This window comes from Phlebotomus argentipes, unplaced genomic scaffold (genome assembly GCF_947086385.1).
Source record: "Phlebotomus argentipes unplaced genomic scaffold, Phlebotomus argentipes genome assembly scaffold_18, whole genome shotgun sequence".
Taxonomy (NCBI): Eukaryota; Metazoa; Arthropoda; class Insecta; order Diptera; family Psychodidae; genus Phlebotomus; species Phlebotomus argentipes.
The window spans coordinates 6,040,455-6,065,852 of record NW_026776177.1 but is presented as its reverse complement, the minus strand read 5'-3'; the positions used below and the strand labels follow the sequence as shown (position 1 = coordinate 6,065,852).

Here is a 25,398-nt window from a genome sequence, read left to right as displayed (position 1 = left end):
ATATTGAGAAAGTAATATTGTGAGGCTTTATCTTCGCGGATTAAGGCGACAATTGGTGGCGAATCAAAGGGAGAACGAAAGTGAAACTCTTCGCTTGCAATCTACACACTTAGAATTTCCTTTTTATTATTATTAAAATAAATATGGGAGTATATCTATGGCCGCCCGCCGAGGACTGGGAGTCGCGGCGGCAGTCTGTGTGCGGTCTAGAGAGCGGGCGTTCAGATGCGCGTGAGCTGCTGCAGCAGGTTGCAGGGCAGGACGCTCTCGAGGCGCTCCTTGAAGAAGTAGAAGGGCAGCGAGATCCAGTTGAGCACCGTGTGCGCCATCACGCCCATCGGCTCGGGGTACTGGTGCGTGAGCAGCGCCAGCAGGGCCGTGAAGCTGCACAGGCCGGCCGTGAAGAGGATGAAGAAGGGCAGCTCCTTCTTGGGGTACACACTCACGTCGTGGAACACGGGCAGCAGCTCGCGGTCGGCGCACTCCGTGCACGTGGGATACGGATAGAAGAGGTGGCCGCGCTCCAGCGGGTACGGCAGCATGCGGAACGTGCCCTCCCAGGTGCAGTGCAGCAGATTGAGCGCACCCTCCACGTTCTTCCAGTGGTTGAGGTGGAAGAAGGCGTAGGCCAGCGCCTCGGAGTCGCCGCGCTTGAGGATGTGCTCGGGCGGCAGGATGAGCGGCTTCGTCTCCAGCAGATACTTGGGCACGTGCGGATTGAACTCCACCGCGCGATGGATCGCCTCCACGGCACTCATCTCGGCAGCGCTCAGCCCGCGCTTCGACGCCACGTCCGGTGAGAACTTGTCCGCCACGGCGCGCGCCTTCAGCAGCGCCGCCGTGTAGCAGATGGTGGCGGACTTGGGCAGAGATATGTCGTCATACTTGGCCAGCACGGCCTGACAGTCGGCGTACGCTTGCATCTCCAGCAGACACTCGATGAGATTCTCGTGGATGTTCAGCACGTTCATGATGGGCGGAATCTCCTTGGTGAGGTCGCGGAACATCTTGGCCGCCTCCTTCAGCTTTTGCAGCTTGCGCGCGCACATGGCCAGGCGCCTCTTGATGTAGATCAGCGCGTTGGTGTCGCGTCTGCAAGGACAGAGAGAGAAATCAGCGCTGCAGCTTCCCTGGGGCGCTTACTCACCTGTGGATGCTCTCGTGGATGGCGCTCTGGTGCTGCATGAGCTGCGACTTCTTGTAGTTAGTCTCGGCGATCTTTAGAGCTGTCTTGAGGACCTTCTCCGCCTCCACAATCGTCGTGGTCTCCTCCTCAGCCAGCAGAATGTACGCCGGCGTGCAGTCTTGGTTGACCTCCAGAGCGCTGTGGGCCGCCTTGATGCGCACCACGGGATTTCTCTCGCGCCACGCCGTCTGCATGATCTCGTACTCTGCATTCCCAGCGTCGCCCTCGCACGTGAAGAACGTCTGGTGATCCTGTGCGCTCAGGTTCATGTCGTAGTACGTCAGCGGCTCCTTGCTGGTGGCCCAGAAGAAACGCTGGTACTCGGCGCCGCGGAAGAGGTTCAGCGGATTGCGCCACACCTTGCACTCCGGAATCTGCTGCCCAGAGCCGTTGGAGGCGTGATGATCGTTCCCATTGCTGGACTCGCTGCTTCCGCCGCCAATCCATGGGCTAATGTGGTTCAGCGACACTTGCTCTGCGCGAAAAGAGACTCAGCATCACTCAGGGCGCGAGTGGTGCGCGGGCGGAGGTACTCACCGATGAAGGAAGTGCCGTATTTCCGGAAGTACCACCACTCGAAGATTAGAATCAGTCCGCTTATGAGACTCGACGTGCCCGTGAGCGCCACGTAGAATTTGGGCGTCAGGGTGCTGAGGAACATCGACGAGTCCCACATCTTTCACATAATACAGCACAATCGCGAGGAAAATTCACAGAAAATCCAGGAAAAACTTGTTTGTTGACAGCGTTGATGGAACAAAAAATCCGCAGCGCACTGAAGTTGCCGCGAATCGCAGGGTGACAACTTGACTTTTGGCGCGCGCACGAATTGAGACTCATTTAAACCTCGATCTGGAAATGATAAAAATGTTTATCATTTTCTCACGACCATTTATTTCAAAATTTCATGAACAAATACTAATTACAATCGTTTTTTTTTATTATTATCGGCTCTTCAACACCAAAAGTAACTTCGACTACCAGAAATCAAGTGTTTTGTAATTGTCTGATTTATAATTAAAATTTCATTAGTAGAATGATTATACTTTATAAATTCCGAATCATCCAACTCATGATTTCTCTCCTTATCTTCATATACCTCCTTAAACTTATCTAACAATAAGGGTTACTCAAGTGAAGAATGTCCAAACGGTCCAAACCACTTTGGCCGGAATATGACGGAATGGAAGAATGGATTTCGGCGGGAATGAAATATTGACAGCGATTGCGAGGAATGAATTGCGGAATATTATAGAAATTTGAGGAATGGGAACCATTTTTCTCCCACTTGAGTAAGCCTTGGTCTTTCCGTAAATCCACGTTTTTTCCCCCAAATTATCCCAAAACTCAACGGATTACGATTAAATGTAAGTAAACCACACAAACCACATGCCTAAAATTTCACTCTGCAGAGAGTTTTTCCTAATTTTCCATATGGTGGCATGGGTGGCATCTTCCCGCGTAGTTGCCGATTTTGCATGCCATAATGTTGGTATTGGAAGTTAATCTGACAGCCATTGGAGGTCTTTGCAAATTTTGTTGAAAAATACAGTAAATACGCATTATTGCTATTTTCTGCAGCCTGAGAAGATAGGGTAAGTGGCAATTATCCACATAGCAAGTGGAAATTTTATTCTATTTGAACGAAATAAGGAAATTTCTTGAAGAAGAAGGAAATCGCGCGGGCGATCGTAGTTTATGAAAAACAGCGGTTATTTCAGCATTTGGTTCCCAAATTAGACTTGAAAATCCTTATTAAAACTTTAATTTTCGTTTTAATTGTGTTATTTCTTCTCCCCAAGAAAATTTTATCAAAAAATTCTAGGAAAATAATTTTCATCTCCTGACATGAGTAGTTTTGGTAGAAGACAGAAGGTGGCGCGTCGGATGAAACGTAGAAAAACATTGAAAATGTAGAAAAGTTAAACGGAGGGAGATTCCGTGGCTGACATGGCTTTACCCCCAAAATTTTTCTAATCTGTTTGTTTCGAGTTGATGTTTGACACCTTTCTCACGTAAACAGGTGAAATTCGCTTAAGGATGGAGAGCGAAGGTGATAAGGAGAGTGTTGGAAGTAAAAGTCAAGCGGCTGCACCGCCGATAAAGACGATATGTGTGATGAAGATGCCAAGTTTGGGAAATAACCCCATTTCTTGTGTCGCCTCAAATGCATCCACATCCAAGGCTGGCGAGGGCGGTCCGCTGCCCATAATTGTGCCCAAGAAAGTCATCCCCTCCCATGTCCTTACGGCCAAATCCAGAGAAACACTGGTAAGTATTGGGTGTATTATGTTTTTTTCGGTGATTCCTTCAACTCCCGGAATGACTCTGCTTTACAGAACAGAAACAACATATTTATGAAGAATGGGAATTTCTACATGCAATGCAGCAACACGAATAAGATCATAAAGCTTCAGGTGGCCAAAACCGCTCCTGCAAGTACGGCGAAGGCGTCGGAATTGAAGCTCACGTCCTTGAATGTCAAGGGTATGCCTGGTCTGCCCACAGATCCCATGATCTCGAAGAAGCAACAGACAACTGAGCCGAAGGTGGCTGCTTCTTCACTTTCGCTGCAAAGCTTCAAGCCCATTGCAAAGGCGCCACTCACGAACGCCCCCACAAAGCCCACGAAGCCCCAGCCCGAGATCATCCAAGCCAAGAGTGACAAAGTGGAAATGCGATCAATTCAGATAACAAACTTGCCCACAGGATCAGTTCTGGACTTCAAAGGGCCGACATATGATCTCAATAATCGGTTCCCTACGCCAGAAGGAGGTGCAGATCAGCAGAAGAATCGTGTCTTCAATGTTCACATATCCAATGGGCGCATCTCCGATCCCAATGGACCCATTAAAATGCTGGGATTGGCAGGGAAATCCTTCACGGTGACACGCGATAGCATCACAATTTCAACCGGCAACACACTAACTAACGCAGACAAATGGCTCGAGGTGAAGAAGGATCTTCCCGCCACACCCAAGAAACTGACTCGTTCCTCGTCAGCCGACGAGACGCCACCCAAGAAGTCTCCAGCGACACGACGTGCTTCAGAGCCAGCCAAGGAGTCTCTGCCCATCGAGGAGCCGCCAAAGACTGCAGAGAAGCTCACCGTTGATTCCCTTCTCTGTGACGAAATCCTGGAAATCACGTCCGAAGAAGAAGGAAAGAGTCAGAAATCCCCGGAGCAGGATATTCACAATGACCAATTCGGGCCCCTGGAAATGTCCGATATTGATCTGGCGGATGAGAAACGCGATTTCAGTGCGAAGTGAGTAGAAAATTACCATTTTCAATTGCTTTCCCGGCCTCTCGTGCGTTGCCACGAAGAGCTTCTAGGTTAGAATCGTCCACTTTGAAGTCGTTCGCAGAGAATTGTTTATCCGGAGTCCGAGTGAAATCGCAGGGAATGAAAGTGAGAATCCACCCGAAAATACTCAGTTTTCCCCTCTCTTGTCCAGTTTGTGTGCATTGCTGAAGGATGAAATGCATTTTCCCATTCGAATCTCAATTCCCTGTGATCTCGTGTACCTGCATATATATGTATTGTGTGTGTAATTGCCAGTTCTTGTGGTGAACTCCAATGGCCAAGAGAAATGTGAAGAGTAGATAAAGCTATTGATAAGCAGTGAAGACGTTTACGAGTGCCTGGAGAAGTGCACATCCGCAGACGCATCAGGGCATTTTCCGTGAGTTTCTGGTATCAAAGGTCAATGCGAGGGGTTGCAAGCATATTCCGGAACTCTTTCAACATTGACAATGTTGAGAAAGAATATGTTACTAATTACGATTTACAACAAGTCCATGATTCACTCGTAGATATTTCTGTTCGGTGCATTGAGATTTGATGTTAAATGTAAACATAAAAATCTACAGAGAAGTTTAGTTAGAATAGACGGTTTAGGTGAAAATGAATAAGTAACTCATAGGTTTAAGACTTGCTTAAAAAATATATAATAAATTAGGCGAAAACAGGGCCTATCCACACACCATTATTATTGGTGTTGTGTTATCCTAACAAATAATATATTGGTGATAATTTCATGCGTTTCAAGTTCATTAGGACTAATCAGGAAAACTGGGGAATCCCCAGAAATTACATGAGAACCAAGAGAACGCTCAGGTTACAAGATAAACGCCAAAATATGATAAAGAATTCCAAATATCTAAGCCTAAATGTTTATGCAGGAATTCCAAGAAATTTTTACTTAAAATCTACCTGATTGTAAATAATTCTGACAGTTTTTCACTCCTCGAACCTCTGCGATATGCTTGATGATGTCTCTTCTCTAACTTCGCAGGGCTGTTCCACATCTGAATGCCAACTGCCATCTGATGAAGTTGAGTTCGAGGCGCGAAGGTGAAGATGAGGATCCAATTAATTTGATCCGCTGGGAGGATGGCGTGGGCTACTTGTGTGGCGGCAACTTACACTTCCAATTCAATGAGCTTGGCTTGTTGGATATCATGGAGGACGATGAATTCACGCGACATCAGCAGGCGGATACGCGCTATGATCGTCCCATTGGGGAGCGTGAGATGAGTCTTATGCCACAACTGGAATCGTCTAAAGAGCCTGTGTACATGTGCCTGGGCTGTTCGTACAGTGGCCACGCGGCGGACTTCCTCACGCCGGACTTTTGCAGCAAAACGTGCCTGGTGCGCCGGCAGACACGTGTTGATAGCGTGCGCAAGCGTGCCTTTCCGTGGCGGGATTACTTGAAGTTCACCGGCAGCCAGCGAGCACCTGATGAGCTCTTCCCGCACTGTCGCAGCGAAGTGCTAGAGTATTGCAAGAAACACTCGTTTGTGGCGAAGACAAAATTGGAGGCTGTGGATCCAGACAACTGCTCAAGTGTGGGTGTTGTGACGATACTGGCGGTGCAGGGTCAGCGGATGCTTTTGCACTTTGATATGTGTCCGGTGAGGTATGACTTCTGGGTAAATTTCAGCTGTGCCGACATATATCCACCGCAATGGAGCGAGCGGGAGGGCAAAGACTTGATTGTTCCCGGTGTGAAGACAAAGAAATTCTCCTGGAAGAAGTATTTGGATGAGATGCAGAGTAATGGGGCGAGAGTGAAGAGTTTCCGTCATCTGGCGTTGAGGATGCAGCAGAAGCCACTGGAGTTCAAGGTGGGGATGAAGCTGGAGGCGGAGAATGTGAAGGGAACGGGAAAATTGACTGTCGCGACAGTGGCGGATGTGATCGGGAGCAGGGTGAGGATTCACTTTGATGGGAACAAAGACTCGTACGACTATTGGTGTGAATATGATTCACCAAGGCTGCATCCAATTGGCTATCACAAGATGATCAACGATCTTCTCATTACGCCACCAAGTGAGTGTTTGACTTGATTTAAACATAATTGATGTTGTTTTGTTCTTATTGTTGCTATCTTTCGACAGAACGTCCCGCAGGCTTCACATGGGCGAAGTATTTGACTCAAACGAAGTCCCGAGCAGTCCCTAACAGTGCCTTCGTGAATCGTCCGGTGCGCGCTTTTCGGAAGGGCATGAAACTGGAGGCGGTGGATCGCGTGTGTCCGGAGTTCATTAGACCAGCCACAGTGTTGGACGTGGTTGGCTATGAACTGCGCATTCTGTATGATGGCTTTGAGGCGCAATACGCGTATTGGGTGGATGATGATAGCACTGACATCTTCCCGACTGGATATTGTGAGATCACTGGTCATCCGCTAGAGCCCGTGCCCAGCGCTCGATGGCCTAAGCAGTTGTGCGGACTGACAGTGTGCGCCGGTCGTGGAAGTATCCATAATCAATTGGGGGCGACTCACGAAACAGCGGCTGAGTGTCCGTATAACATAAGGAATTATAATCACCACACAGTGAAGCCGAATCGGCTGAATGTCACCAAGCACATGGTGACTGACTATGCGGTGCGTTTTAGTTTGACCAGGAAGTGCAAAGTGATTGCGGCGCCGAAGGAGCAAAAGCCATCAACATCGAAGGTATCGGTGCCAAAGAAGAGACCAAGAAAGACAGCACACATGAGCGGCAGCGTCCGAAAAATGGCAAAGATCTCCCCAGAAGTTCCTTTGCCGTCCACTTCGCGAGCCGCAACGACACCTGTTAGTCCTGCCAAGGATGCAACGACGTGGACGGCCACTTCCACAATTAAGAAGTATGTGGATATCGACAGTCGCAGGCAAGTGAATCCGTTGTACTGGACAACCAATGAGGTGAGCAATTTCTTGGCAAATCTGCCCAATTGCACTCAGATTGCGGAGAAATTCCGCAACGAGGATATCGATGGCCTGGCCTTTCTCTCACTCTCAAAGGAAGATCTCAAGAACTATCTGGGCCTCAAACTCGGGCCCGCAATCAAGCTGTACAATTTGATAGTGAAGCTCCGATCTGACATCAATGATCAGTTTTTGCAATTTTAGATATGGAAATTTATTCCCGATAATTTACATGTTTTCGTTCAACTGTAATGAATTCCTCAATACGCTACTACTTCAATAAAAGATTGTTCAGTTAAATTGTTTGAATTGATTTACAGTTCAGAGAAACACCTGAGAATGACTGTTTGAAAATTTGAAGAACTCTTAAGGATAGCCGGTGGCACGCTGGAGAATGAAGTCCATGGCGGCGGGATTGTCAGCGGGCACCATATGGCCTGCCCTGTTGACCCAGTACATGAAGAATCGCCCGGCAGTCTTGTAGTAGCCCTCGAGGATGCCATCAACGCCCAATCCCTCCCTATTGGAGGCCACATATTGTGTCTTTTGTGGGAATTTCAGGCGATCCACCCACATTACAGTACCCGGAGTGGCTACAATTAAATCCAGTTGTCCGCTGAACACAATCACTTCAACTTGTGTGGTATTCAACAGGAGCTCAACAATGTCCGTCACGGGTTTCATGAAGTCCTCACGGAGAACATTGAAAGTGGGCCAACTCTGAGCTCCCCAAGTCACTTCAGCCGGCAGCTGGAGGGCCTCCTTGACAGGGCCATTCATCAGTGCATCCAGCATGTCATCTCGAGCGTCTCTGGCATCAAACTTCACCAAGGTTCTGTACATTGCCCTCGGTCTGTCCAGTCGAAGATCCCGCAGCTTCGTCATCATCTCACCGTAGTTCTTCTTGAAGAGAACATTGTAGAAATCAATGCCGTATGTGACTTCTGTGATCACTTGCTCTGTGTATCCCCAGAGATTTGTGGATTCTACAAATCTGCCCTCATCCAGCGCGATCTTTGTCAGCTCTGTCGCAGCCGCTACTCTCCTCTCGCCCTCTCTGTCCACCGCCCCAATGTCCCAGAGAAAGGGTGCCCAGGAGATCATGGAGTCTATTGGTGAGATCCAAGCATCGCCCAATCCAGCCGACTTCAGTTCACACACAATATTTCCCAGCTTAATTTCCTTGTCCAGCACATAAGCAAACTCCGCAGCCATCTTCCCGCCATAACTTTCAGAGAAGATGTGCAAGTCCACCAGCTGGAACTCTGGATGCCTTCTGTAGAACTCCTTCATTAGTGTCACGAGATCATTGGCGATCTCCTCGTTGGTCTTTGTCAGCAAACTATTGTCGTCCACATAGCTGAAGCCCGATCCCACGGGATTGTCGATGAAGAGAACGTTGTAGCGTCGCACCCACGTGAAATCCCTCTGTTCACCCTCGAGGGTCAATGGTCCCAATTCCTCAAAATTCCCGTATCCCGTCGAAGAAGCTCCTGGGCCACCTTGCAGCCAGATCACGAGTGGGCGATCTGTGTAGGTCTCCACATCGGCCGTTGTGTAGTACAGCCAATAGAACATGTGAGCCCCAGGACGTACGTCCACGTAGCCCCAGTCTTGCTCTCCCGGACCGTAGCCCACTCGAGCTGCGGAAGAGAGAGATCAATTGATGAGTCGGACTTCTCCTTATCACTCTATTGACACCTCAATAAAGCTCTTGACTGTCTTATCATTTATCGCGGTGGGGGACATTGACGAAAATTGCAAGGTTGAGAGGGTCTACGATCTTATTTGCTGAAATACAAGCAGTGGCGCAGCGAATCTCTTCTTTGCAATTGGGGAAAATTATTCAGAGAACATAAAAGTTTTTTTTTATCAATAAGCAAATTTATAATTCTAATGTTCAAAGTAATTTTCAAAGAAAGATGTTATTTATAATCGTAAGTGATTTCCAGCGCGGAACTAATCAATTGTTACAGATACGTTTACACTAATCACATGATGCAATATAGTCAGAGAGGTCTAGAAATATGTCTCAAATGGACAATTAAGGTATTTTTAAGGACATGTTCACATATGCGTTAGTAGCGAGTATTCATACTACGTCACTGCTCATCAATGAATTCAATATTTTTTGCATGACCTATGTGGAATTCCAAATGCGCGGTTTTATACAGATTTTTACAAATAACTTCTAGCACAAACACACAACTTCACTGAACATCCCAAGTCCGCGGACGATGAGTTCTTTTCTTACCAAGTGCCACTGTTGCCAGCAATAGAATACCAATCGTTTCCCTCAGCATTTCACCGTGCGACTGACCAAAAGAGCTGAACTGCCGCGGGTTTTTATAAACTATTCTGAGTGGGTGGGAAAAGTGAGATAATCCTCACACACTATATTGACGAAGAGAAGACATCAAGTGGTCATCGAGATTCTTAAATGTCTCTTTATCTTATCGTCGCATAACGGTAGAAATTTTGTCCCAATTCACACAATTATGACCGTTTTGTCTTGCACGTCACGCTCAAATATATTTCGCAATTCTATAAGATGACACAAAACACACTTGCAGCGATTGCACTTCGTCCACGTGGGAGTCCTCAATCGCTGGTCTGACACACTAAAGCCACACTCCGCTTGATCCAGTGTGATGGCTTTTTGTCGCTGGGCAAGAGGATTGATAGGATAAAGTTGGTGGAGTGACCGGCCGTTGAGAGATCGCCCTTTCTGTCCATTGTCCTGTACGTGGGGCACTCGTACCTTTCCTCCACTTTGAGATTGCCATGCAGAAGAGGCTGGAAGAAGAATATCTTTTACAAAGAAGATCCTATTAAATAAACGCTATTATACTCACCTGGAGATAAATCTTCGGCATGGGATGTATTAGAATCTTCGGGCTTTGCTCATCTAATTGATGCGTCACAGCATTCCATTTTGCTCCTTCGAGAAATAGTCCAGAAATCTTCACTCCATCAGCCAAATTGTCCTCCCCGTTGAGAATTCGATGGTCAAAAGTGAGTTCATCTATTGGAATTTGGTGACGTCTGGCGTGATTCTGCAGTATACCAGTGAGAAAGGTTTGGGTGAAGAAGAATCCCGGAAGCCAAAAAGTATCTGGAATGCCATTCTTTGACCAACTATCGAACCAGGAAATTCTTTCAAGTAAATCTTCAATGTAAGATCCAACGGGCTTCAGACTTGGGAAGGATTTCTTTCTCCATCTCTGTGGGATTTCTCCATTCTTGATGCTTAAAGCCACTGACTCGAGATGTGGTGTGAAAACACCAAAGCCTCCGATGGCATCAACAATCTCACGGCAAGTGGTTCGGATTTCCTCAAGTAGAACATTGAATTTCTCCAATTCCTGCATCAAGACAGTATTCATTGATTCATAGTAGTCTATGGGGAATCTTTCACCGATATTTTCCAGATCAAAATTGCCAGGAAGTTTCTTTTCAATCTCCATGATTATCAATAAGAGATTCTCCTGGGATTCCTCAAGAGTCTCATCATCAGCCGTGCCCAGAGTGAGTGTTAAACACTTGAGCAGAACCTTAGACATTGTCAGATCTTTGAAAATCCCTGCATTCATGTGCAATCCGTAAACTTCCGTTGATGGATTAGATGGAATATTTCTCTCAATATGCTTAACGATATCTCGATGCTCGAACTTTGTAGGAATTGCAAAGGCCGAACTCGTGTCGGAGAACTTATAAGTCACATCTGTAACGACATTTTCATTGAAATAGTCTTGCAGAAGAGTTCCAATCACTCTTCTGTCCCAGACATCAGTCACGCGTCCTCCGTAGTTGCACTCAGCAGTGAGATAGGCCACCGTCTCAAAAGGAATCTCCGCAAATTCGTTGATGAATCTCTGAAGCTGTCGCACTGATATTTGAAAGTCCGTCTCATTGAATGGATATGCAATATTCCAGCCCATAGCACTGAATTTTCGACGCTCCTGCACAACAGCATGAAAGAAACACAGACCGTACAAGAGTTTAGTGAAGGCTTTGTACTTATCTGGACACCCAGTGTAGAATTGTTCATTGTTCATCGGCTCTGAATTGTAAGATCTCAGAAGATTCTGCTTCAATCCGGTTGGCGGTTCATTGGTCATCTTCACTCCACACTGGAGGAGCGCCGGTGGGAAATTCTCAACTGGATAGCTCGTTAACCAAAGCCGAAAAGTTACTGTGTAGAGAAGAATTTTTTTTAATTTCTCATGTGAGAAGCACATTTAGATATTATTGTTCTCTTTCTCTTCATGTGTCATTGAGCATTTTAACGACTTTAACTTATCTTCCTTGGCATTTCAGTGGGTGAATTTTTTCCCTGAGCATTTCTACCTTATCTTTATAACTCTATACAGGGCTTCAATCACTTGTAGGCTTAACCCTCTACAGCTCGTGATAAATAAACACATTTAAATCTCTATTCAGCAGGTTTTGAGTGGATATCGAGGTAAATGACTTCAAATCTGAGACCAAGAAAGAACTTAAAAGCAATATTTTTACTAAAACACAACAATATTTTGTGTTTTGTGAATACTTCCAATGGTTTCAAAATCTTCTAATAATAAAAGAAAACCCCATCGAACTTATTATAACTTAAAATACTTACGAGCAGTGTTATGGACGTCCATATCTTCCCAAATTTGCTCCAGCGTGGGCAGCCAAGAGGTGGCCAAGTGGCAGTTTTGAAGGCAAACCCAAGTTCCTGCCTTTTGAGCACTCTTGATCAGTCTTTCAGCTATTGGTCCTTGGCCTTTGCCCATGGAAACGGTCTCAAAGGCCTTGCTGAAGCCCATCTTTTCCGCATGGAGAGTGAGAGCGCCAATTGGATCGGCGCCTGGCGACAGGATGAAGATCAGGGGCATGAGACAGTTAGCATCCTCGAAGGATTTGGTGATGTCAAATGCAGGGGGTCTCACATACAAGGGCCCCATTTCGCAGGCCACAAACTTCTGAATTGCAGCTGCAGTTTTATCCGGTCGAAGAGCGTTGAGCACCAATAACTTCTCAAAGCGATTAATCTTATTGCCCCAGGAAGGTGGGAAGGGAGCAATTTGGGGCTCCTTAATGTCATAATAGGTTTTCCATTCGGGGAGATTGGTGTGAAAATCCTCAATAAAACCCTGGAATTCCTCCATTTGCTCCAGTTGTTGCAAGTGAGCCCACATTTTGTCATTGATCCATGTTGGAGCCGGATTTTGCAGGGATTCCTTGAGTGATTTACCACCTCTCAAGAGATGAGTATATTGCTCTTGTCGGATTTGATGGCACATGATCATGATTTTCGTGGTGAGGATGAAGGAGAAGAGGAGCTTATCCTTCTCGAAAATTGAGCGGCAGACATTTGTGTAGAGATTGAGAGTGATCGTGTCCATGAGAAACTTTAATCTCCGGAAGATATCCTTGGACTTGTTGGCATTCTCAATGGAGAAAATGTAGAGATTGATGTACCATTGCAACGAGAACTGATACATGGGATCGATGTTGGGCAAATCGGTGATGCAATAGTAGAGAACTGATGAATGCGAAGCGACTGCACGGTAACTGAAGCGGAAATCTTCGATCTCCTTCTCTGTCTTCTTCGATGTGAGTTGCTTGGATTTGATCTTCACTGAGAGGACTTTTGAGTCATCGAGAATCTTTATTGCACGTTCATCCTCAAGGATGTCACCTTTGCTTGTCGATAGGGTTTTTAGAATGCCATCTTCAACTTCTTTCAGCACCTTTTGGTTCTCGGCACTCTCGAGGATTAGCTTTTGGCGAAGCTCCTGCAGATCAGGACGCTCTTTAGCCACAACGATTCCCAAGAGTTGATCCTCAAGTCCTTGCAGGGTTAAAGAAAAATTTATTATAGTAACTTTGTTCACAACTTCCGGAAGATAGTGAGGATTTCGAGCATTTGAAGTTAAATAGAGACGAAAATTTGATGAAAACTCAATGGTTTCGCCCCCAAAAGTGATAAACTCCATTTCATTTTTGATGAATGTGTGTCTAAAGAGAATAGGATTGAGTTGAACTTCCAGATCATTGGTTATACTCTCAATTAGGCATGGAATTCCTTGTTGTATGCACTCAGCCAAGATCTTCATATAGTTAGAATGAGAGAACTTCACAACTCGCAATCCATTCGGCTTCTCTAGTGTTTTAATCCAATTGTTGGCTTGACTCTGAGGATCAATGAAGAGACTATATCGACTGGAATTGTCCAGAACTGTAGCGTTTTCTGCTGAGAAAGCATCTTTAGGCAATCCAGCAATACTCCAATTTTGCAGTTTTAAATCCGATCCCAGAACATCGGTGAATCTAAAGGGTATAGAACTAGGAATTCTGAGTTCTATGCAGAGTGCGTGCCACTCTTTCACAGCACGCTTTCTGTAGGCGATGCTAAAGGGCGCTAAGTAAGCTATAAAGCCACACGACATAAGGATATCTCCGGCCAAATTGTTGTAGAGTTTCTGGAGATGCTCAACAGCGAGCGTCCAGCGATTCTTCTCACCACCCAAACTCGCAATTAGACTCTCTGCTCTTTGAAGTTTATTCTTGCAAACTTCCACCTCAGCTTCCACGCGTTGCATCTCGCGATTGGCCTCTGTGAGTTCCTCATTAAGGAGGCCCACCTTCCTCTCTAATTCCTCAGCCATCTGGCGCTTCTCATTGAGAATCTTCAGAGTGGCTGCGTATTCCTTTTCAGCCGCTTCGAGACGAGTCTTCTTTGGAGCCACGATTTTGGCGACGGAATCGTAAAGATCCATGGCAATGATCCATTTGCAGAGACCCTCAGCAGCGCTAGACGCCTTCAAGACGATGTGAGGCTGGAAGTCCTTGTGAGGAATAAAATCCTTCCTGATCTTCTTCATAATATCCACACCAATATTGTCTTTATCGAAGTCTTTAAGTGACTGCAGGAATCCCATGTCGCCTAGAATCCTCTTGCTGGGCCCCCAGTAGTCTATGATCTTCTTCCCCGTGGCAGGATCATTGATTCTGTCCGGTGGAACGCCCTTGATCACACAAACCGCTGCCATCACGAGTTTCACCACTTCTGGAGGATTCTTCATTGACTTTACAAGTGTAATATCGGCTGGCTTGAGTGTATTGAGAGCTTGGATGGCTTCTTCTAGGATTGGAATGGCTTGAGCCAAGTCTTTTTCGCATTCATCCTTCAATTCTTGTGCAACTGCTGCCTGAGCATTGGCATTCACCTCGTCCTTCTTCACATGTTCACTGGCTTCACTCGCTTCGATGGTCTTCTTTTCGATCTGTTTCATCATCTCCCGCGAGTTTGCAGCCATCACAATCAACTTAGGCTGCAGCTCATTGAGATCTCTCTGCATTATCGCCACAGTGCTGGAAGCTTGAACGAGTGTCTCCAATCCAGCTTCATATCTCTTCGTGGACTCCTGAATTTCCTGCTGCTTCTTTTCCATCAAATTCCTGAAGGATCTCACCAATTCGAGGTAGCAGGCTGACGTAACATGAATCGTTCGGCTGGTCTCTTTGAAAAACTGCCCAGAGAGTTGAATTGCTGTGTTATGGAAGTTCTTGCACGCCACCATAGCGGACTCTCTTATCGGTGTTGGTATATCAATGGACTTCATGTAGCGACGAGCTATCATTTCTAGTGCTTCCGGTGGCCACTCTTCATACCAGTCGATAGTGCAGCAATTTACCAGGGAGGGATAGAGTCGAATCCGAGATCTGAGAGAGTCTCCTATGGGACTAAAGCACAGGATAATGTGAAGACGCTGCTTGCAGCGATTCACGAAGAAGGTGAAAACTTGCAGAGGACTTATATCGATGTTCCTGTTGCCACCCTGAGCGTCCAGTCGCACCATTTCCAGAATCTCCTGACGCTCATCGATTCCGTAAATATTGGGAACTTCTCCCAGATTTAACAGACAATCAATGTCCTGGAGAAACACCTCAAGATTCACTTGACTATCGCTGAAGAGGAAGACCGTGTCTTTGCCCAGGCCGCCAGCTTCCCTTAGAACTTCCTTGAGATTTCTTCGCCACTCCTCGAGTCCATATTCTTTGGTGATTTCAGGCTGAAAGACGCTCTGTTGACATATTCCTGCCGCCACGCGAGATAAACTTTGTCTGCCTGATCCTCCAATGCCCACAAGGAGGCAACTTCCGGCAGGAACAGTAAGGATGCGACAGATCTTATTGAGATGCTCAAGAGCGTATCCAAAGAGGACAATATCCAGTTTAGCAGTGTGATTGGCATTATATTCCTCAAGACTGGCCAAAGCGAGATCCTTGAGCGCAGCCAAATCAGGAATCTCCTCATATTTCCTCTCATCCGGACAAGTGGCGAGATCCAAGTATGATCCGAACATGAAATTTTTGAGATCATCAAGATAAAGTATGTCCTTGTCTTCCTGTTTGTATTCCTCGAAAATTGTGGAGATTTTCTCCCCAAAGTATTCCTCCACTGAAGTAGAAATCTCATTGAAAAACCATTCACGATCAGTTGAATCCGTGAGACGATCACAGAATGTCCTCATGGTTTCATGAAGCCATATCTTTGGGAACATTTTCTTGTTATCCACAGATTCCTTCCTCAAGAGAGCACAGCCAGAGATCACCCTCGAAATGTCTCTGAGATTGAAAATGTAGTGGGACTTCTGAGGAGTTGGTCTCAGTGATTTCGACGCAGTTCTGTACAGATTCAGTGTGGCCGCCACTGTGGGATTCACAGCGGAAATCACATCTGACGCATGTCCTCTGGCTTTGAGTCCATTGAGGAGCAGTGCTGAGAAGATTCGACTGAGGGATTCATCTGAGAAGTTATTGATTGAGAAAATGTTGAAGTGACGAAGGACGCGCGGATAGACAACTTGACGAGATCCACCAGGAGGACCACAGGAGCAGATCAGCAGGATGTCTTTCAGGTTTATTGGATTTGCTTCTGAGTGCCAGAAGGAGTGATCGAAGAATTGCCTGAGTAGTTCCAGAGGAGGTTGAGCATCGAATTCATCCTTTTCCGGCATATTCATGTCATCAACGAAGATTATTGCTGTTTTCCCACGCGTTGCTCCATATTGCCAACGTCTCTTTTTCACCAGCTTCGCGAGGATAAGTTCCTGAGTGTGCTTGGCGGAAATCATCACTGTGAAAGTAACAAAAGAGGGCGTGAAAACTTCCTGAGACACTTTACTCATGAGGAAGTTCTGGATGAAGAAAGACTTTCCCGTTCCCGTGGGTCCAGTCAAAAGAAATGGCTTCTTATGCTTTATCAGAAGCTCAAAGAGATAAGAGTATCTTGCTGTATCAATGGTGGGAACCTGAATCCCTAGAGGAGTCACTTCATGCTCCATCCTTCGAACGATATCTGGCCAATATTTCCACATTCCCTTCTGTTTAAAGTGGTAGCAGTACTCAACAAGGAGTCCCTCAGTTGGAAGAGTAACTTCAATTCTACCCACACTTTCAGGCAGTGGAATTTCTTCGTCGTTTCGCCAAATTTCCCGGAAAAAGCCATCGAATTTGGCACGAGAAATTCCATCGAGAATCCCGGCCAGGCCCCAAAAGATCGCCATCACCGTGGCGGCCTGAAACCAAGTGGAGAGATTCTTGGCAAATTCCTCAGTATTATCATCACATGCTTCATTAATGAACATTTCGAAGAGATTCAAAGTGCTCATGACGAGATTCATCTCGCCTGGATGGAGAAATTGTGTACAGTGTCGTGATAAGAATTTCAAACAAGGCGGGAAAATCCAGGAAAACAAATCCATGATGAGATCTCTATTTCCGTCCATCCACAATGGATTGCACTGATTAATCCAAGACTTTGCCAGTGTTTTCCAACCCAATTCTCTGGGATCCATGAAGATCATTCCACATCGAGACACCGAAGCTGGTGATACATGTTCTAGTGTCATGACTTCGAAGATCATCACCAGATTGGTCGGCATTTTGATGACTTCCCCAGAAGTAAGGCAGAGTTTGCGATTATCATCGAGGACTGTATTGAGATTTTCTATCCACACTGCATCGACAGGTCCATCGAAGATCACCCACTTCCAATCTGTGCTGGTGTCTTGAGAGAATTGTCGGAAGATCTTCGAAATGATTCCATCTGTCCATTCATTAGTCACGCCATTGAAAGTGCCATAAAGTTCACTGATAGTCACACACTTTGGGTTGAGAATTGCAATGGAGACACTCTGGTGATTTGGGAGGATTTTTCTGAGAGTGTCTGCAAGAACGCGCAAACAAGTGGTTTTCCCAGCGAATGACTCTCCCAAAATCATTAAACCATGCCGAACAAGCATCATATGATAGATTTGCAAAGCTTTCATGAGGAAATTATTCGTCATCTGAAGGTTTTTCTCATGGCAAACTGCTGTAAAAGTTTCTTCAAACTCTTGTTGATCCTTAGCAGGTACTATTCTTCCGGGAAAAAGGTCCTTCATAATATTCTCGAAGAGTGGAATGTCATGGGAGACAAATTTCGGAAGATTCACATCTGACAAGGCTCTATATAGCAAGATCTCTTCATCCTCATCAGGAAGGAGCTTTTTCAGAGTCCCACAAGCTACTATGACGCTCTTTATAGTCCTCATTCCGTAATCATAGTGATGCTGTGAGGATAATTGTTCAGAACAGAGGCGGTAGATTGTCACGATTTTTCTGGCCAATTTTCCAGCTTCTTGGAATCCGAAGGAGTACAAAGAAATCTCTCCGATTATCCTGTAATCCGGTACCATCATTGCCACAGTTCTGAAAAGTGTCTTAATGTTGTCAGGAAGTTCTGATCGTCCAACATAGCCAGGATTCATGGTAACGCAGACATAGCAAGAGGCTTTCAAGGGAAGCTCAAGACCGTCGAAGAGGAATTTGATCAGATTCGCTCGAATAGCCTGAATGATTGTGTAGATTTGTTGGGCAACCACGGATAAAACTTCCAGTTGCATCCTGTTGAACTCATCGAAGCAAATCCAGGCACCACCTGAAGCTGCACCTTTCAAGAATTTTCCCACAATCGTGAAGTCTAGCGAGTCTGAGCAGTTGAAGATTTTGCATTGAATGGCCAAAGCTTTGGCGAGATCCTTGCAAGTCTCGGTTTTTCCACTGCCTGCCGGCCCTTCTGGTGCTCCGAACAGATGTAACTGATGGCCGGCAATCATTGTCCTGTGGCATCTGTCCGTAAGCGGAGTTATGACCAAACGATCATGATTCCCAAGATATTCATATCCGAAAGAAATGTTCGCATTGATGATATTCAGGGAAACTTCTTGAGAAATTATGTAATATCTCAACTGAGCGAGCCAGATGAATTCATCAGAAGTGGTGGTCTTCTTCTCTAGAAGCTCCTTCACGATATTCATAGAATGCACATTCATTACAATCAGTGATCGCAGTGATGTCCAATGCAGATTTGTTAATTCTGATGATCGCATCATATCAACAATCTCCTTGAGTTCCATCTCAAGTTCTGTGAATTTCTTTCTTAGATTCGCAAAAGAATTCCCGCCTCTCAAGCACAACTCCACATCGAGGGTCCAGTGTATTTTCTGACAACAGAGAACTACCATTTGTGGCCACTTGAGTATCCACTCTTTGTGATTAATTGCGGAGTAATCCTGATTTGCTCGGAAAATTTCATCCTTCACCGCTCTGATCATTTCCCTCTCAACTCCTGACAACCACTTTTCAACACTCCCACGAGCATCTTGTGTGGAAATTGAACTTAGCAGCGTGATCTTCTCCCCTCGATCGCTGCAAATTCCTAGAATGTTGAGATCATCATCAAAGGAGAGTTTGTGAATGCCATCGAAACACTTTGCCAGAAGGTGAGAATCCACTTTAACAGGATCTTTGGTTTCTGAGAGAATTTCCAGCATCTCATCATTGGAGAGGAAGAAGAATCGCGAGAAGAACAGCCGTTTTCGGTCCAAATATCCATTAACACCACAAGTGATCGTGTCTAGCTTGTCATTAGCCGCCTGCATGTCTTCTAGCAGTCCAGGAAGTGGAGCAATCCTCATAACTTCAGCATCTTCAGCAATGATTGCCATGTATTTGTGATATGTTGCATCGACTTCCCTAAACAGATCACCTTCCTTGATCATTTGGGCAACAATGTCGGGAGATGAGAAAATCGGAAGGAAGTAGAGCCAGAGCATCTGAACTCTCAACCACTGTTCAATGGTTGAATTAACTCTCACCAGTTTGGAGTACCACTGCTTCACTTCAGCCTCACATGGCTTGACGAAGGCTGATCCTCTCATGGCTAAGGTTTTGTTAATGTGATCACCAAGCAATCCTTGAATATCCTCCACACCTTTGAAGATCATCAGTGATGTGTTCCTCAGCTGACCAGTTTGGAACTGAACTCCATTCCACTCTTCGATCATTGTGGTGAGATTTTCTTGGAGGAGAAGCTCCTTGTTCGCCCCAATGCTGATGATCTCAAAGTCTGCAAGCTTCTCCTCGAGTTTATAATCGATAAACTTCCTCAGAGTGGTTCCAGCGTCAGGAGTCAAGTCGAAACCCACCATTTGGGACATTTCGTTCCAGTGTCTCTCCCTCAGTGCTGGATTGCAGATGATTTTGACGATCTGCACACCCAGTCGAAAATCTTGAATCCAATTTATCATCTTCCAGCACAGCTTCAAAGGAACTGGATGCTTCTCCACAGACGGATCTTCGGTTTGTCCTCTGAATTTGCAAATCGGATTCCCTATGAGATCAGCTTTGATGCGATTGTGGTAGTATTTCTGGGTCTCTTGAAACTCCTTCAGATATTCATCGACGGTTTGGGCCACAAAGTTCGGTTCCAGGTATTCAAATGGTCCGTCCATCCACACATAAAAGTGTCTCAGCCACTCAATGCAGAGTTTCATGAGTTTGGCGAAAGGAATGACAAAATTCTTAATCGCCTCGAGTACTGGATATGTGGATTTGGGGAACTTGAACAGCTTCTCCTCTTTGTTCAGCCACTCCACATAATTTTCAAACACCCTCAGATTATCGATGATGTTCTGGAGGAGACCATAGTACTCCCTGAACTTGTCAGTCTCGCACATGTCGTCGATGATCGAGAGAGTGGGCAGCATTTCTGCAATATCCTCATTCAACTTCTTGGCCACATTCTGGAGATGCTCCTCGAATTGGAATTTGTATAACTCTTGCAGTTGAGCGTTCTGCTCGAAGACATCATCAATGTTGTTGTACCAATTGATGGTGGAGATTTGGGCTTGAAGGTGTTCTTTAGAGAGCTCCTTGAACTCCAACAGTGTGCCACCAATCTTGAGACACTCCTCAATGCGATCCTGCAGTTCCTTCATCTGCTGACTCTTCACGTAGTTCATGTATTCAGCAGATTCGAGGAGGCTCTCAGTGGATTTTGGAATCTCCAGAGCTTTTCGCTTAATCTCGACAAATGTTGAGCAAATATCATCACACATTTGTCGATGTGAAGAGACAATATGATCGGTTATTCTGTCAACAAGAATGTCTGCAATTTCTCTGAGGCTCTGAATCGCCTCAAATTGATTAAGTGTCATAAAGTCAAAGAACTCCCTTTGAATGCATCGCCGCAGTTTATCAATGAACACCTGAATTTCATCGATTTTCGTTAGATACTCATCAAATGTGTGACTGATTGTGAGAAATTCTTCAATGGAGATTTGTGTTGCTGGACTTGATAGGAATTTGTACTCTTCCTGAAAGGCAGACAGATACAGAATCACCGGTGAATAAGCATTTTCAAGAACCCTGTTAAGTCTCTCATGGGCCTCTTTCATGTAAATCTCTCCCACGGCAATTTTGAGATGTTCATCGTGAGTCTTGAACATCTCCGGATCCACAAGCAGCTCAAGAGAGGTTAAATTATTTGCAATCTCTGCCACATCATCCATCATGTCATGATAAACCTTGAAGATCTTCTCCAATGTCGGATACAAATCGATTTGCTTCTCACAAATCAAACTGACTTTCAAGTAAGGAATCTTCTCTCTGTCCTCAATTACTTCGCAAATGTTATTCAATGTCCTGATCTTCAGTTCAGTGATCTGACGATTGATCAGTGTTGATGCACATTCCAGGATCTTTGGCAAATCCACTCGACTGATGGCTTTCTTCTTGTAATACTTCACCATCACGCGCACAATCTTTGGATACCAGGATTTCTTCAGGAATTCTGCATTTGTGTACAAATCCTTGCGTGCCTTATTTTCCAACTCATCCAATATTATCTCCCCGAGCTTGCGATAGCGTGACAAATCATTGAGCACGTCCGGAAAATCAAGACTAGAGAAGTGAACAATGCATCTGATGTAGGGGGCAGTAATGAGAAGATTTCTTCCGATTCTCCTGCGATTCTCAAGAAATTGCCGGTAATTTCTCGTTCTACCCTTCGCTTTCAACCGAAAATCTTCTCGTGGTGGCACAAATTCACCCTCTTTGGGCACCAGAAGTTTTTGCAAACTGAACGCCCGAATGATTTTATCGTAATCCTCGCGAACTTCCTTCATGTAATCCTCCACAGCGTCCGGATACCGATTCCTCAATCGCCCAGGAACATATTCAATAATCTTCCGCTCAGTACGGTGAAGAATCTTTGGGATGGGCGCTTTATTGGCGTACATAAAGAGCTTCTGTCTGAGTCTGTCTTGTCTCTGTGGCAGAACATCCGACAAGTCTTCAGGAATAGTACGACAAACACGAATCTTTCCCTATAAATAAGTAAATTCATCAATGAGAAAGTTGATGAAGAATGATGAAGCTAGTTACCAGCGCCGCCCTGTGCTTCAGCAGACTGAAATGCCTCCTCTCCCGGATGTTAGAGAGGCGAAATCGCATCAATGGATGCTGAGAGAAAGCATCATTCTCGTACCTTTCGTAGTCACTGGGCGGTTTAATGAGTTTCGATAGATATTTGCTCATTTTCCTCACTTTCACTGAAAGGAATTATAGTCCGAACTGAGTGGAATGGAGTAAATAAACAACACAATTCGTTGCTACCCCGTGAATAAATCGATTTAATATCCCCACAGTTGGCTATATAAACATCTGCAGGAAAAACTTCACTAAATACATATATATGTGATTTCAATTCAATTCAATTGAGTGGATTTTGAGGGGAGAAGAGATTAGCTGAGATAAATGAAAACCCCGGGATAAACAGTAGACACAAAAATTTCCGGTATATAATCACTTAAGCTGGTGCTGGAAAGGCGCGCATCATCATCATCTTCTAGGACGGTGCGCATGGGAGTGAACGCAAATTGTCCGGATCCATGTCACCACCCATGTTGTCCATATTGTCCATGTCATCATCACTATCGGACGATGAGACCAGTTCAGCGACATTGGGACAGTAATTCGGATCACGCTCTCGACGATTCCTCAGGCACTGCCTTACAAAGAATGTGATCATGCGATCATCAAAGATATCCTCACCGACGACAGTGCGACATGTGAGATTGCGATGAACGCACTTCTTCAGGCCCTCAAGCTTTGGCTCCTGCAAAGAGAAAACAGAGAGAATATATGAGAAAAATTTAGGGATGATTTTTCTTTTCACTCTCTTACATTCTCATTCGATGGCATCCAAATTTTCACATCGTGATCCAGACCTGAAGTGGCAAGAATAGGAAAGGTTGGATGTGGCTCCAAGACATTCACAACACCAGCTTCATCTGCAGGCATCCACTGGACAATTGTCTCTGTGTTCTTGTCCCAGAAGAAACAGTTGCCACAATCACTGCCGCTCATCACAAACTCAGAGCGCGGCCCGAAGAAGTTGACACCTTTGATGGTTGAACTATTACTGTTTTGTAGAAGAAGAAGAAAAAGGTTTGAATTAGTAACAGTTTCAGAAGCTCGACGATGGATAAATACTTACTCGTGTCCCTGGTATTTGTGCAGATACGATCCAGGCGTTTGATATTTGTTGTCAAACAAGTACACATCGTCATCACTGTATGAGGCCAGGATTTCAGTGCCCACCCAGTTGTAAACTGCGCATGTTATGTAGATGGTAAAGGGCTTCTTGCTGACCAGATGCTCAGGACTCAAGATTTTCAGGGCATTCTTCACGTTGCGCTTGTCATACACACGCACATACTGATCACGTCCAGACACGCAGAACTCCTGATCGATCGGATGAGAGGAAATGCTGTAGAGCGGAACGCGTCGATTGTTGACCTTAATAGTGACGATCCTGCAGAGATAAGGAAATATTGATGGGAAATAGCGTCTAAACTAAACACACTTAAACTCACCTCTCGCGCTTATTGCTCTCCCTTAGATCGCATCTGATCACATTTCCGTCCTCGCCGGCCGACAGGACTTCGAAGGGCGCTGTGGCGGGCAGGGCGACCTTATGCACAGGCCCGAGATGCTTAATGAGTTGTGTGCTGATGGGCTTGTCGCTCCCGGGAGGCACTTCGTGATGTCTCACCGTGCCATCTCTTGCGCTCGAGATGATGTGCACATTGCCCAGCTCCATGAACTTCGTCTGGAACACATTGGACGTGTGACCGCTGTCGAAGATGAAGTCGTGCTGCTCCTGCGACGCCCACTTCCACAGGATGATCTTCAAGTCGTCCGAGCCGGAGACGAGGAGATTGCCTGAGCGATTGAAATTCAGACTGTTGACGCATCCTTCGTGCTCATTCAGCTTCACCATCAACTCGAGACGCTCCACGGCGTGTCGCGAGCCGCCGAAGCGGCGCTCGAACATGTGAGTGGAGCGGCCGGCCATGGTGCGTCTGCCGCGACCCGTCAGGCCCTGCTGACGGTACATGAGCTCTGGCAGGGAACACCACGTGTGCGGCGGCTTGGGCCAGGAGAGGAACTCTGCCTTGTTGCCCACGGCGTTGTACTCGTGCGACTGCACGGACGACTGGGAGCTGTAGGCATCGTTGTTGTCCGAGTAGTCCGACGGCTGTAGGAGACTGGACGTGAACAGTGACGGGGATGACGATGAACTCCTCGAGACATTGGTTCGCACGGATTCAGGGCGCTCGTCGCTGCTCAGCCCGTCCACGTCCATCAGAGAGTCGCGCTGAGGAGTTGACTCGCGCTCCCGGCGCTCCTTCCGCTCCGTCAGGCGCTGCCGGAAGGTTGTGGTGCCCTCGTCATCGTCGTCAGACGTTGAGGGTGTGGGTGAACAGAAAGAGCCCACGAAGGAGCGGAATTTCGACGAGCGGTAGTTTCTGTTGGCGTGCTTTGTCTTCGCCACGGTTGGCGACTTGGCCGGACGCGACTCCGCTCCGGTGGCCGCCGTGCTGGTGCCGGATCCCGAGGCGCACCGGCCGCTGTCCTCACTCGTGGGCACAGCCGTGATCTTTGAGGAGGAACTCATGGACGACACGGCGGTGGACGTGGAGGCCTCGCCAGCGTCATTGGCCTCACTGCTGCTGTCCATCTGGCTGCTCCTCGCGCCCTCGAATGCGGCGAAGGCACTGCCCGGGAGAGAGAGAGTGGAAATCAGTGATGAAATCCCAGTCACACTGACGCGACAACGACGCAAAACTTTGACGTAATTGTGGGGCTCAGTTTGGGGCTCACCTGTGACTGTTGCCAGCCTGGCTCGGCTCCTTGTCGGCATCTGTGTCGCTCAAGCGCGTCCTCTTGGCAGACTGGCTATCCGCCATATCTTCAGCAAATGGACTTTCTCCAGACTTTGATTCCTCGTCCATTTTTCACTCGATTTTTTCACTTCAATTCTGTCAAATCGTCGAAGCAAGCTTTGGAAAGCATCTGCCAGAGCGAGAGGCAACAAAACATATGATTGCGAGACAGAGATGACTATATTCATTAGTAGCTTTGGGTTGCGTATATCTTCGATTGAAACTATGAATTTTTGGCGGGTAATTCAAGATGGTCATTTACTTTCATATCTCAAATTGAACTCTATTATTATTATTAAAATTTGTCAACAACGCAAGTAAAAATCAAATTCGAGAATTATATGTCAGTTCACAGCAATGAACACTATGTGGCCGAATTTGTATTTGATTTTAAATGAAA

At 46.2% G+C, this 25,398-nt stretch overlaps 5 protein-coding genes across 6 annotated transcripts; 1 reads left to right on the top strand and 4 right to left on the bottom strand.

The window, feature by feature from the left end:
* Positions 1 to 101: 101 nt before the first annotated feature.
* Positions 102 to 1,933, bottom strand: LOC132259771 (protein ST7 homolog). Its single transcript, XM_059757529.1, has 3 exons — positions 1,724 to 1,933; positions 1,148 to 1,661; positions 102 to 1,092 (listed from the first exon to the last, which is right to left on the bottom strand). Exons 1-3 carry the CDS (start codon positions 1,860 to 1,862, stop codon positions 222 to 224), a joined length of 1,524 nt encoding a protein of 507 aa, XP_059613512.1. The 5' UTR covers positions 1,863 to 1,933; the 3' UTR covers positions 102 to 221.
* A 746-nt stretch (positions 1,934 to 2,679) lies between these two features.
* LOC132259585 (uncharacterized) lies at positions 2,680 to 7,676 on the top strand. Of its 2 annotated transcripts, XM_059757283.1 has the most exons (5): positions 2,680 to 2,781; positions 3,210 to 3,457; positions 3,526 to 4,454; positions 5,485 to 6,524; positions 6,593 to 7,676. In XM_059757283.1, the coding sequence occupies exons 2-5, from the start codon at positions 3,227 to 3,229 to the stop codon at positions 7,591 to 7,593; spliced, it is 3,201 nt and encodes a 1,066-aa protein (XP_059613266.1). In that variant the 5' UTR covers positions 2,680 to 2,781; positions 3,210 to 3,226; the 3' UTR covers positions 7,594 to 7,676. The 2 variants fall into 2 exon arrangements, with proteins under 2 accessions (XP_059613266.1, XP_059613265.1); XM_059757282.1 differs by lacking the exon at positions 2,680 to 2,781 and having other exon boundaries at positions 3,108 to 3,457.
* Positions 7,644 to 9,705, bottom strand: LOC132259587 (retinoid-inducible serine carboxypeptidase-like). Its single transcript, XM_059757285.1, has 2 exons — positions 9,644 to 9,705; positions 7,644 to 9,032 (listed from the first exon to the last, which is right to left on the bottom strand). The coding sequence occupies exons 1-2, from the start codon at positions 9,690 to 9,692 to the stop codon at positions 7,756 to 7,758; spliced, it is 1,326 nt and encodes a 441-aa protein (XP_059613268.1). The 5' UTR covers positions 9,693 to 9,705; the 3' UTR covers positions 7,644 to 7,755.
* Positions 9,706 to 9,849: 144 nt separating this feature from the next.
* Positions 9,850 to 22,305, bottom strand: LOC132259056 (dynein axonemal heavy chain 7). Its single transcript, XM_059756602.1, has 4 exons — positions 22,153 to 22,305; positions 12,014 to 22,094; positions 10,245 to 11,584; positions 9,850 to 10,185 (listed from the first exon to the last, which is right to left on the bottom strand). The coding sequence occupies exons 1-4, from the start codon at positions 22,303 to 22,305 to the stop codon at positions 9,991 to 9,993; spliced, it is 11,769 nt and encodes a 3,922-aa protein (XP_059612585.1). The 3' UTR covers positions 9,850 to 9,990.
* Positions 22,306 to 22,353: 48 nt separating this feature from the next.
* LOC132259426 (DDB1- and CUL4-associated factor 8) lies at positions 22,354 to 25,133 on the bottom strand. Its single transcript, XM_059757059.1, has 5 exons — positions 24,937 to 25,133; positions 23,646 to 24,830; positions 23,267 to 23,584; positions 22,954 to 23,191; positions 22,354 to 22,885 (listed from the first exon to the last, which is right to left on the bottom strand). The coding sequence occupies exons 1-5, from the start codon at positions 25,065 to 25,067 to the stop codon at positions 22,616 to 22,618; spliced, it is 2,142 nt and encodes a 713-aa protein (XP_059613042.1). The 5' UTR covers positions 25,068 to 25,133; the 3' UTR covers positions 22,354 to 22,615.
* Positions 25,134 to 25,398: the final 265 nt, after the last annotated feature.

Coding starts and splice junctions, on each gene's coding strand:
- LOC132259426 (XM_059757059.1), bottom strand. CDS start 25,067: ATGGACGAGGAATCAAAGTCTGGAGAAAGTCCATTTGCTGAAGATATG. Junction 23,192..23,266: donor CACAAATACCAGGGACACGA/GTAAGTATTTAT, acceptor TCTACAAAACAG/TAATAGTTCAACCATCAAAG. Junction 22,886..22,953: donor GGATGCCATCGAATGAGAAT/GTAAGAGAGTGA, acceptor TTCTCTTTGCAG/GAGCCAAAGCTTGAGGGCCT.
- LOC132259587 (XM_059757285.1), bottom strand. CDS start 9,692: ATGCTGAGGGAAACGATTGGTATTCTATTGCTGGCAACAGTGGCACTT. Junction 9,033..9,643: donor GCTGGCAACAGTGGCACTTG/GTAAGAAAAGAA, acceptor TCTCTTCCGCAG/CTCGAGTGGGCTACGGTCCG.
- LOC132259585 (XM_059757283.1), top strand. CDS start 3,227: ATGGAGAGCGAAGGTGATAAGGAGAGTGTTGGAAGTAAAAGTCAAGCG. Junction 3,458..3,525: donor CCAAATCCAGAGAAACACTG/GTAAGTATTGGG, acceptor TCTGCTTTACAG/AACAGAAACAACATATTTAT. Junction 4,455..5,484: donor AAACGCGATTTCAGTGCGAA/GTGAGTAGAAAA, acceptor CTAACTTCGCAG/GGCTGTTCCACATCTGAATG.
- LOC132259771 (XM_059757529.1), bottom strand. CDS start 1,862: ATGTGGGACTCGTCGATGTTCCTCAGCACCCTGACGCCCAAATTCTAC. Junction 1,662..1,723: donor ATACGGCACTTCCTTCATCG/GTGAGTACCTCC, acceptor CTTTTCGCGCAG/AGCAAGTGTCGCTGAACCAC. Junction 1,093..1,147: donor ATCCACGAGAGCATCCACAG/GTGAGTAAGCGC, acceptor CTGTCCTTGCAG/ACGCGACACCAACGCGCTGA.
- LOC132259056 (XM_059756602.1), bottom strand. CDS start 22,305: ATGAGCAAATATCTATCGAAACTCATTAAACCGCCCAGTGACTACGAA. Junction 22,095..22,152: donor TGAAGCACAGGGCGGCGCTG/GTAACTAGCTTC, acceptor ACTTATTTATAG/GGAAAGATTCGTGTTTGTCG. Junction 10,186..10,244: donor TGCCGAAGATTTATCTCCAG/GTGAGTATAATA, acceptor TTCTTCTTCCAG/CCTCTTCTGCATGGCAATCT.